Genomic DNA, 12,578 nt, shown 5'->3' with positions numbered 1-12,578 from the left:
TGCAAATGACGCTTAGCTAGCAAACCTGGAGACGTAAAAACCTAACAGCATAAACCTTAACTCTGCATTTTGCCCTGGCTCATCTCTACAAACAGCAACAGCAAAAAACCAAACAAGAAATACGAGGCTTCTATGATTTCAAAGGCCAGACAGCGTAAACCTTTGGAGACTGGTTTGACACAATTCCTTTACAGTGGACGGTTGCCCAAACGCCTCGTCTGCAAATAGCACTTAATCACACCTAAATTGAGCTAGGCCTAACCAATAATTTTATTGAAATTTCCCACATAGACCTAACCTCACCTCTATCCCAAATCCATACTTCTCTGGAGAATGACTCAAATTAACCTGTTTTCCTGGCTGAGGAGCTAGGCTGGAGCACTCCCCAATTCAGCTATTGCATTTCACAGATGGTTAATTAAGATACTCTGTCCGACTGCCTGCCGTTGTGCAAACATGTCTGTCTTTAATTTCTGAAAGGTTTTAGCAGACAATCTTTTTGTCAATTGCTTAGTTTTCTGAAATACACTTTATTAAAACAATGTGCAAGGCCACTGACATGCGAGACTTGCAGGAGGAAGGTTAAGATAGCTTATCTGAAAATGTTTATAAAATGTCCCCATTTTGGAGGGGGCTTAACTGAGTTTCTCTTTATGCCAAAGATTATTTTTCTGCAATAAAACAAACATTGACAGCAAACTTTAAAAAAAAAAAAATCAGTTATTTTATAAATCTAGTATTCCTAGCTTTGGGTACACGTTAGAACCTTTCATTTTACTTCATTCAGTTTTTTGGGGCAGGTAACTATCATAGGACAGCAAGTTAACGCATTTCCAGAACATGCGCTAACACTTATTTGTGTATGAATAAGCTCTCACTACACGTTTGATGCTTGAAGGGAAACAGCTGTATGTACTTTACAAGAGAACCTCACAGTAATTCCAGGGAGGAGTAAATTGCCAATGCATTCTCTTAACTTGGGTAATGGAAAACAAATCAGTTCAAAGTTTGACTCTGTCCTCCCAACTGAATATACCTAATGTGCACGGCAACGTAATGGAAAATACGTCCTTCTAAAATTAGTCTGAACAATTAATGTGATGACTAAATAATTCTGAAACCTCACTGACAGATAAAAAGAAATTGATTCCAACAGGAGAGTACGTACTCAACATATTAATACAGAACTGTGTTACCAAACGAGAGGCTTACCAGTGCTGGCTTCGTAATGAAAATATATTTTGGCCAAACTTCGTATCCACTTAAGTAAGTGCAACTCCATTGGATCCAGTAGCAACGTACCTGCTGAACTAGAGTGAATCTATTTTCTCATCATACACTGTTAAATATTTAAACAAATAAAAAGATTTTTTTAAACAAGAAACAGATGATACATTCCATTCTTCCCTATTTACACCAGTGGGAGTTCTGCACACAGAAGATGACTTTTTTTTTTTTTTTTTTTTGCCATCTATGACCACACACACTTAACCTTGAGTCTGCAATTGCTTGGTGACATTCCTTTGATTAGGAAGTCTGGGAATACAGTCTACAGCATAACAATCACAACCTTTTTTAAAAAAAAAAAAAAAAAAAAAATCAACAAAACCGAAAGAAATGTTTGAGCAAACGAGCGGCTATTGATCTAACTGCTGGGAACTCTTTCCTATCTTAAAGAAAACAAAGAGTTCATGAATGTGAAATCGAAAACCATGTAAAACATAGAAGTAGCAGGAAAAAAGACAATCTATCTTGAGAAATAAAACCCAGAATAGAGCATCTGTAAAACAACAGCAGATTATAGTTCATGGACTTTCCTCAACTATGCGACTATACCAAACAAGAAATACACACCCAACAAAACCTGATGAACACCATAAAGTGAAGAGTCAGAAGTTAAAGGACCAGCAGGCTATGGAGAGTTTGAAAATAGTACAATTCATTTGTACTAAAGACAAATTGTAAGGTGTTTGGCTGTTGAGATAGCCAGGAACTTGATTCATTCTTATAGAACAAAAGGCCTTTCACACTAGTCCACTTCATTCTTTGACGCAAAACCACAGGAATCATTCATAAAGAAATAGCAACTGGAAAACGCATTTCCAGGTCAAGCAGCTGGAAGAAAAGTACTTTACTTTCAGAAAATATATCTGAATTACAGTGGGAGGACAAGAAGCTGCTTTTAGAAGTGAAGCATGCCACCTTGCCCATGTTTTTAATAATAGAAATTTTGAGTATAAAAAAAGCATTTAGTAAAAATTTTATTTGAAATGTAGCATGAATCCATAACCATAAATGTTACAACAAACAGTTTTACAGAGAATTTGTACAATAGGACAGGTATTTCTATACATGCGCCCCCGCATTTTTATTTAGTCATTATCAAACAACAGTTGAACAGGAATAATAAGCATTCACTTCTAAAAAGAAAACTTTGGCATGTATACAACTGGCTAGTTAAAAGTAAACAGTGGTAGATTCAAGTCAGAAAGAGACCCACTTGTTTTGTTTCACAGCATTTTTGATCAGGATGAAACTCGCCAGCACTATTTTCTAGTTAATACAAAAATTAGTACTTTTTTTTTTTTTTTTTTTTTCAGTACAGAACCCCGTTAAGGGACAAAAACAGGTTAAGAAAGATGTAAACGAACCAACTTCTAACTCTAAAAGGTGTCAGTTTTAAAGCAGTTCAGGCCACAAGTATTTTGCACACACTGGTTTGGTCATGAACAAAATAAAACTTTTAATGGTTTGCTCATATTCCTTAACTATACATCGCTTGGCACAACTGGCAATTTCTCCTTCGGACTAGAAAAAGGATGAGCATCGTTGGCTCAAAAGTCATGTCCATTGCTGGAACGTAAGAAAAAATAAAGCAGAATTTGCACTGTGCCCATCTTCTGTCTCAAGTTTCTGTCACTCCTGTTGGCCACTTACATACCTACCAAACTCATTCAAAAAATGAGGGAAAACAATTTGCAAGGCATTTCTTCCTGGCATACAGAAGACAGTATTTCCATTTTAAAAATCAGAAAGCAATGAAAGAACCCCTGAATAATAAGTAATAACAAGCCTCCTTTGAGAAGAATTACTTGCAATTCTTCAAGTACTTACAAAAAAATACAGTATTTATACAACGTCTCCAGAACAATTACAATTAACATATTTTAATATAGTACTAATAAAATAAATCCATAGATACAAATGGTTGCACTTTAAGCAGGAATATCTAACCCAGATTTAGATTTTGCTGCAATTTCATTATTGCTGTGGAACAGACAGTGGTTAAGTCACGTGAATATTAGTCTCTCTCTCTTACACACATCAGAATATCTAATTTGAAAAATGTTCTCCAGCAAGTTAGAATACATTTAATGTAACTTTTACAGTTCCTGCTAAATGTTAGCGATCCAAAGTTGACTGAACCGTGGTGCAACAGGGCACAAATGGCAGAAGAGCAGTGGAGTAGAGGCAGGAATGGCAACAGTAGAGCAACACAAGTCAGGCTCATACTCACTACTTCTTATTCCTAGGCTTTAGCTCTTCTGCTGCATTTCGCAGAAAAATGTAGTTTTTCTTTTGCGGATTGTAAAATTCATGACCCTAAAAAGAAAAATAATCTATTTACTCTCTTTAAATAAGAAAATATCAGCATTACCTTAAAATGTAAGAATATTCCATGAGTTTGGTTTATTAAGATTTAATCTTAAAGTCTTTTAAGACCAGATATTGGACAACACTGGTGGATTAGAACGGGTTACTGTAACAAGTAATTACAAGAACTGTGCATATAAAGTAAAATTTAAGGAATGTTCATCCATTTTTAAGGTATAAAAAACTTTTCATAAAAAATAACCACATATGTCTAAGCTCTACTTTATAGATGCAGCATAAGAGCTCAATATGATTTTTTTATTTTTTAAATATCATTCTAGGTAGAGAAGAAACAAACTTTAATGGCCACCCAGTTTCACTTCATATTTTCTATCTTTTAAATGAAACAAGGTCACATTTTTTCAAAGCAAACCCCAAGTTCTACAGGCAATTGCAAAAACATCTGTTTCCCGATTGCAGATGCAAATATACTATTTTGCATACTGACATTATTTGCATACACATTCCCAACTCAATACACAAGTACTCGAATCAGGGAGAGTAAACACTAATAAAGCTATTAGCAGTCCAACACGGAACTTGAAAATTAACAACTCTACTTGACAGAAGTGGTTCTACAAAGGAAATTTAATACTTAGTACCTAATGGTTTTACTACTTAATATTGGTTTACAGGTCAGAAGGATACATCAGTCCATACCTACCACTGCAGTCTACCCAAGCATTTAGAACAGAATTCATCCGTCCTAGCATCTAACAAAGCTACCTTTGGGCAGCATCCAGAAGACTAGATACAATGCAGTAAATAAAAATTTTGCTCTTTTTGTGGCATGCAATCCAGTTCACCTGTGTACCATCTGCATTCATTTCAGTCAAAAACACAAGGAGTGTTATCCTCAAATTTAAAAGCAGGAAAGTAATACTTTTAATGGAAGTTGCCACTCCATTAAAATCGGTTACATTTCAGCCTTGCTGCTCCCTTCCTAAAGTATTAAGAAGTATTGATTCTCCACATATTATGGTTTGTTGTGATTCTCTTGCATCTGTATGATTTATTGCCGAGTCAAGTTTGGAAGAGAAATACACAAATAAGGGCCACCAGCAAGCTGCACTGAATGGTACTGGAAATTCAGTACATGGCATCCAAACGCTGGTTTAAGTGGTTATAACGACAGTCTCGGCTTTTTTTAAAGCCAAAGAGAATCTGTAGAAGCAGAGATGTGCATTTCAAAGAGATTTGTGGGAACCTGTTAGGGTGGCACATTGCCCCATGACACTCCCCAGAGCAGAATGTGTGTTAGGCAACCATTGTAACTTCTAAATCATGTAATTTGCATTTTGCTCATCCACATTTGCAAAATAGCTTTGTTTAGCACTCTTATCCAACTGAAGCTAAAAACCAAAGAATTAACTACTTACTTCAGTGTTAAAAAATGACCATTGTAACTTTTCTTGCACGCTTGTGAAATTAGAAAGACTCAGCTACTATTTATAAAGAACAGTGAAAGCCTCAGGTGAAAAGGATAGTCTTACATTCATACTTGCACTTGACAACCGAGTCTAAACCTTTCTTACCTTTGACCAATCATAACTGGAAGCATACGCAAATATATTGCCGTTATGGTTGAAACAACAAGCAGATATCGGCTGGTCAAGTTGTTCTGATGTTTTTAGCTTTGTTCGTGCATCTTTATCCCAAAAGCTGAATCTACCATCAGATCCTACCGTTGCAAGAGTACCATGGACAGGGTGAAATGCAATCCCATTTACCTGCAGAATCATAACAATTGCAATGTAAAACACACAAATGGACAGATGATGGGAACACTCACAACACATACGCTGAATCCTCAGAGAGTAAATATGAAGCAAAGATTTTTTTTTTTTCCAACTAGATATAGAGGGGTTTTTTTTAAACTGTTTTCAGATATGTTCTTCGGAAAAGAAACATAATCAAATAAAACCAGCAAAGCAACAAGGAAAGTATCATCTTTTCGTAGTACCTACAAATTCAATGCATAACCCCATTACACAAATAAAGTATTGTTTCAATATCAGCAAAATTAACAAGCATCAATTCCACTACGATGAATTAATGAATGGCTGATCTGGTGCTTGTTTTAACAGAAGTGCAAAAATTTAACTTTCCTCTTAAGGTATAACTGTGACTGGTCTTTAAACATACGTCTAAGATAACAATAGGCAGGATAAAAGGTCAAGGAGAACAAACAATTCATAGCCAATTTTACATTAAGAGTGTATATCGCCCTGTATAAATGATATAGCAGTGTACACTGAATACTTACAGCATAGATATCCTGAGGTGCTGATGTGTTTGTTCCATTGGAGCGATGACATTTAAAAGTGAAATTATCTTTTGCACTGGGGAGGGAAGAAATTTAAAATAAACAAAAAAATCTTTTTACTTCCTCATTGTAAACTGAGCAATGCAAAAAGGATGTTTTATTAAATGATACTTACGGATTTGGGGGGTTGATATAATGAATAGCTACTCTTCCTTCAATACTTCCAAGAGCAAATCCAGTAGGTTTGTTCACTTTGTCTTTAAAAATAGCAACACAGCGATGCTAAATTTGAGAAAGATACAGAGGGTTTCAGACAAAGACTTGAGGGCCAAATTTTCTGAATGCTGTCCGTTGACACAAAACATCACATACATCAATGCAAAGTAAAGCAAAACCACAAACAAGGCCAAGAGATAGGTCAAATTCTATTGAGAATTTGGGCAACAGTATTTACATTTCTAAATCCTTATGAAGATCAGCAATGGATCAGTGGCAAACCAGGACATGTGCCATACTATAATAAAGTACTTTGGTTTTAAACATTGCTTGTTTTTACCAAAAAACGACAAACCCCAAACTTCAACAATTTGTACAAATACACTTGTAATAAATATTATCATTTACCTGGTGTTTAAGAGGAGATTCTATTCTTCTAAATTCAGAAGGTTGGTTCTCTAACTGATAAACTATCAAACCCCTTTCTGCAGTTGCCACAGCAGCCATAGGATGAACCTGGATAATGTTGTAAAATAGGTTGAGACAGACACACTTGCGTTAATAGCATGGTGGAGAATTCTATTTATTATTTCACAGAAATGCCTAAAGAAGTTAAAGGAATTAGACTATTTTCTGTGGGGAAGAGAGGGAGGGAAAGGGGAAGAAGAAAAAGAACAAAGTTCATTTGTAGACATGTCTTCAAACCAAACAAATCAGTTCTTCCCTGCCATTGAGAAATAAAACATACTAAAAATCATCTAATTATTAGCTGACCCTTCCAACGTGAATCGCAGTAGTGTTAACACAAACTCATCCAGAAATAAGGGTAGGTCAGTCCTAGTGATGATTTGGTTTTGTGATGTTAAAAGGATACTAAGTGTGTTTTGTATGATGGAAATACCTATTTTCCAGAGCCTGATCAAAATCAATTTATGTCTTATTGCTAAAATCACAGAGATCGAATGCTATTCTATGATACCATATCAACAGCTGGTGTTAGTGCTAACCTACAAAAGCCTCAAGGACTGCCAGCTTATTCTTACTCCCAGTCACCCAGCTGACCATTAGTTTACCGTACATCATTGCTTACCACATCTGCACAATAACATCTTTCAGGGAGCTGCAATGTCATCATAGGTGTTGGTGAACGGGTATCCCAGAACTGATGGAAACAGAGAAATCAACAAACTTATGCTTGGACTTGTGGATATACCATTTAAATTACTTTAGTAAAGAGAATGCAATTGGTACCAAGTTGTTTCATTCTTGTCTATAGTCAGAATACTGCTGCTCTCTGTGAAGTGAGGCTATTTCATTAGTCTGTTTTTTGTATTAGTGTTTAACAAAAGATTTTAATTGCACATAAATATTTTCATACAAGGATTAGTAGCTTTGTGTCCGTTTGTTCAGGTAAAAATTATACCTTCAAAGTTTTATCCCAGCTTCCTGTCATCACACAGCTGTAATTTGGTGCTTTAATCCAATGGATAGTCTTCACAGGAGCATCATGCTGAAGAAAAAAAGGATAAACGCATACACTTACTAAGATAACAGTCCACATTTCCTGTTTATGCTGCTCATATTTTTTGTATATATTTACACTTTTTATCCATTCAAGAAAAGTGATTCACCATTTTAGTCACAGCAGTTACGATAAAGGTTGGTCATGACCTTATTGTGTTGTTTAGATGCTGTAAAATCACCCACATCATAAGAAAGAAATGGTTCCCGACACGAAGAACTACAATGAAGTAGTACACATCCCTACACAGGATGACGGTCCCAGCAGAAATACAAATTATGAACAGCAGGACTTTTATTTATTTATAAAGGATATTATCCATCATGCTAAAAATCAACACTTTAATACATTATTTATTGCAAACTAATATAAAAACCATCTTCTTCTGACAAGAGCTACAGAAGGAAGGCCTATGTTAATTACACCAACAACATTTTATAGTCAAGGCTGAGAATCTGAGTTTTATCACCTCAAATAAGACAGAAGAAGCAAGCACTAAATGGACTAATTATCTTAAATTATATAACTGGTAACTCATTTTAGTCACTTTAACTACATATTCTATGAAAATTTATATATATTTATATATAAAACTATGAAAAGAAGATTCTAAATTTGAATTGAGAATGTAAATTACAATCCCTATTACTGCTGCAGCAGAAAGCTGGTAAATTTTTTTCCCCTATAATGCAGCAGGGTGACTTAGTGCGATCACAGCAGCAATCAGGCAACAGCTTCACAGGTTATTCAAATCACTTTGATTGCAGTTCTCCCTATTCATGTGCACTTAATTAGCTCAAAAATATAAAAAGCACCCTACAACCTGTTCTTCATATACTAGTTATCTACTTCAGAAGCACTAAACATTAGCTTAATTTGCTAATAAAGGTAGCTTTTAATCAAAACAGAAAAGGAAAAAAAAAACCCGCCTAAATAGCTTGGGGCTTGCTTACTTACTTGTGCAATCTGAATAGCTTGATTACTGTTGAGATCCCACATTTTGGCAGTTTTATCACAGGAAGCAGTAAATACTTTACTCCCATCCTAAAAACATGAAAAAGGCCAAGAGATTAAATAGCTCTATCATGCAGTATCTATTGAGAAAACTGTCACATCATATTCTCTTCTAGTAATAGCATAACATCTACAGGAATTGCAAGACCCTGAAGAAACTTACAAATGGAAATTTACAATTGTATGTTGTAAAAGAGAAAACTGTGCTAGCTATTTTCTAGCTTTAAATACATTCTTACTTTTAAACTCACTTTTACCCTTCTTACGCCCATGTTACTCTATTCTATTAGGACATGCTTAGCACATATTTACAGTAACATAAATCTATACAATAATCATGGGCTGCATCTACATGTGACACCTGTGTCTGTCTGGAAACCACATGCCAATTTAGGGTTTTGGTAAAAACTGTTTATTTTTAAATAGGAACATACATCACTCCAGCAGCCATCTAGTACAGGCCCTGTGTGCATTTGCTGAGCCTTTGGAATTGTCTGTCCATTATCCTGAACTTCCCAGCAGCGAACCTGTAACAGGAGAAGCATATGCAGACATAACATATTAACACTAAGAACTTAAAAGACTTCTCTTCTTCAAGATTCCAGCGTTAGTTTCTCCAACAAAAAGTATGAGGAAAACTTGGGAATGTTGGTGGATGAGAAGCTCAACATGAGCCAGCAACGTGCACTCACAGCCCGGAAAGCCAACAGTGTCCCATGCTGCATCCCCAGCAGTGAGGCCAGCAGGGTGAGGGAGGGGATTCTTCCCCTCTGCTCCGCTCTGGTAAGACCCCACCTGGACTCTGGGGCCCCCAACATCAGAAGGACACGGACCTGTTGGAGCAGGTCCAGAGGAGGCCACAAAGATGCTCAGCAGGCTGAAGCACCTCTCCTGTGAGGACAGGCTGAGAGAGTTGGGGTTGTTCACCCTGGAGAAGAGAAGGCTCTAGGTCTTGAGGCCTTCCAGTACCTACAGGGTACAGGAAAGCTGGGGAGGGACTCTTGATCAGGGAGTGTAGTGATAGGACGAGGGGTAACGGTTTTAAACTGAAAGTAGGGAGATTTAAATTGGATATTAGGAAGAAATTCTTTACTCTCAGGATGGTGAGACACTGGGCCAGGTTGCTCAGACAAGCTGTGGCTGCCCCATCCCTGGAGGTGTTCAAGACCAGGCTGGATGGGGCTTTGAGCAACCTGGGCTGGTGGGAGGTGTCCCTGCCCATGCCAGAGGGAGTGGAACGAGACGATCTTTAAGGTTCCTTCCAACCCAAACCATTCTATGATTCTACGATTATGAAACACCAAGCTTTTTTTCAGAACTAGTGAAACCTTATTTTCTCTGACTACATTCCTTTTATCTGTACAACCACAACTGAACCCTACAACTTCAATCCCACCTCAAAAGTACCTTACGATCACATAACACCTCCCAGTGCTCTCCTGGAGAACCCTCAACCGTCAGCTAGGAAGAAGCTGCCTGCTGCAGCCTACCATCCAACAGACCAAACAGACCAGTTAAAAAAGGTGCTCGCCTTTGTCTTCCCCTCCCTGTTTGTGCCCATTAGGATCTCACCCTTCAATCCAAACAAACTTCAATAAGGTTGTAGGAACTCAATCTTTTTGAGACTACACTGTGAAATTGGATGATTTACCGTTGTGTTCATGGTTCTGTCACCAGGCAAAGCATAACTATGTTAGCCTAACTGTATAAGAAAATGAAGCTAAAAACCAAGCAAGTAGGGAAAAAAAAAATCAAACCAATAAAAATTTAATGGGGAAAACATTGAGCACATATTCTGATCCGAATCTTAAAACACACAGGCAGAGGAATGACTTATCTGAGGATCACAACCGACTTTCTCAGTTGAAGCAGCTCAGCTATGTCAAACTTAGTGCCTCGGCACCAGAAACAAATTTTGCAGTTCTGCAAAAGTTTCAGGTGCCCTGGCATAAGTTTTTAGGATCACATTTTGCAGTTTAGGCACTAATGCTCCCACTTAGTCATCTGTAGGTCTGATTATGAGTACTTACATCATTTGCCCATGATCCCGCAATGAGGAAATTACCCGGCAATGTCGGTGGACTAAATGCTAAACAAGATATGCTGTCATCAGGTGGAGATGTTACTTCAATATCCTATAAAAGACAGAAGATGAAATTAGCCACATTTGAAAACCGTGCACTAAGATCCTATTACTTCTATACAGTAAGTTAGTAGGTACTGCCATGACACGTTAAAACACACCATAGGAACAGTGGTTCCACACAGGCTAATGCACATACCTTCATTGGATTATGGTTATCTGCAGTCGTGCTGCCAAACATGCTGGTACCTCCAGTACCAAACCCCGATGTTGATCCGAACAGACTCATCTTTGCCCTGCAAACGAGGAAGGAAAAGGCTTACTAAGACTCACAAGGCCCTCAAGCATCCCCAGGGTGTCTCACCACAATCACTACACCAGCACACCCCTCAGCCCACCCGGGAGGCACACAGGAATATAAAAATATACGAAATTATTATAAAAAAACCCCAGCCAAACAAAACACACCAAAAAAACCCACACTTCTCGTTGCAGTTGGATCCCTGACATTTCGAGGTCGGCCACCCTGCCACCGCTGTCAGGGGTCCCTCTCCGGCCGTCACCTGACGAGAAGTAACACACCCCCACCTCCCCAACCCGCCCCGGCACCGCCGGGTTGCGCCGCTTCGGGGAGCCCTGCTCCCGCCACGGTGGTGCTCCCCTTCGGGCATAGGCCACAACCTCATGTCTCTGCCTACCGCCCGCCCGATGAGGGGCCGCGAGAATGCCCGGCAGGCAAGAAGGCGCCATTTCGCGGAGGTCCCGCTTCCCCGCCGGCAGAAACGGCCCGCAGCCGGTCGGGGGCAGAGGGTTGTTAACAGAAGCGGGGCCGCGGCGGTACCGTGCGGGACGCCCGACGCCCACCTTCACTCACCCGTGTGGCAGGCCCGCTGCCTGCAGCGACGCGGCCCAGCGGCTCAGGCAGCGGCGGCGCGGGGGCAGGCCGCGTCTCTCTGCGCAGGCGCGGAGGCCGGCGGGGCGGTGGCTGCGCCTGCGCCCTGGACGGACGGGGCGGGGCGGGGCGGGGCGGGGCGGGGCGGGGCCGGGCCGGCTCGGGCCGGCTCGGGCCCGGCAGGAGCCTTCCTTGAGGGCGGACGAGAGGAGGGTTCCCCGCTGCCCGCGTGTGGCTCTGTCCCGCGGGGTAAGGCCTGTCCCGCTGTCCCGGCCCCGGCCGACGGAACAGCCACGGCTCCGTCGCGGATCCGCATTGTTTATACACCCGGACACGGACACTAGAGATTACTAGTAGGTAGCACCACTGCTACTGTGCGGTAAATTAAAAGGAATTTTTACTCCTTTTGAATTTAATACTGGTGGAACAGTAGTAAAAAAAGCCCCAACTAGAGAAGTCTACTGAAAATATTATGTGTAAGATCCATGGTGGTGACTGTGTAGGTCAATTTTGGAAGTATTTTCTGTGCAGTCAATTTGGTTTCCTCACATAAAATTTATTGTACACTTTTATCATCACTGTTTTCTGCTCCTTTTTATTGTTTTAGAGCCAACTAGATAAAGAAAATGAACAAGGGATTCTGTTAGGATGTGCATCACTAACAGGATTATTTATTAAATTCTTAATCAGTAACACCTGCTTGCTTACTTGTTTATTGAAGACAAATAGTAATTTGGTTGCTGGAACATTTATAGCAGCTTGAGATAGACAGTACTGAAGAACTATCTCTGATTTTTCAGCCTGACTTTACAGCAAACACAAAATGCCACAATGCTGTACTTAAAATAATTTCCAAAAGGAGGCATGTGCAGTAAATTGTTAAAGTCTTTTACTCTCTTCAAAAAAAAAAAAGGTTGGTACAGCATCATCT

General features: G+C 39.3%; 1 protein-coding gene across 1 annotated transcript; it reads right to left on the bottom strand.

The window, feature by feature from the left end:
• Positions 1-2,243: 2,243 nt before the first annotated feature.
• Positions 2,244-11,697, bottom strand: RAE1 (ribonucleic acid export 1). Its single transcript, XM_082490998.1, has 12 exons — positions 11,630-11,697; positions 10,955-11,051; positions 10,703-10,807; positions 9,107-9,199; positions 8,616-8,702; positions 7,560-7,646; positions 7,227-7,298; positions 6,545-6,652; positions 6,096-6,202; positions 5,921-5,996; positions 5,190-5,384; positions 2,244-3,603 (listed from the first exon to the last, which is right to left on the bottom strand). The coding sequence occupies exons 2-12, from the start codon at positions 11,042-11,044 to the stop codon at positions 3,517-3,519; spliced, it is 1,107 nt and encodes a 368-aa protein (XP_082347124.1). The 5' UTR covers positions 11,045-11,051; positions 11,630-11,697; the 3' UTR covers positions 2,244-3,516.
• Between the last annotated feature and the right edge of the window lie 881 nt (positions 11,698-12,578).

The sequence above is a fragment of the Vanellus vanellus genome (genome assembly GCF_965231255.1).
Source record: "Vanellus vanellus genome assembly, chromosome: 15".
NCBI classification, from domain to species: domain Eukaryota; kingdom Metazoa; phylum Chordata; class Aves; order Charadriiformes; family Charadriidae; genus Vanellus; species Vanellus vanellus.
This window is presented reverse-complemented; position numbering and strand designations above follow the sequence as displayed.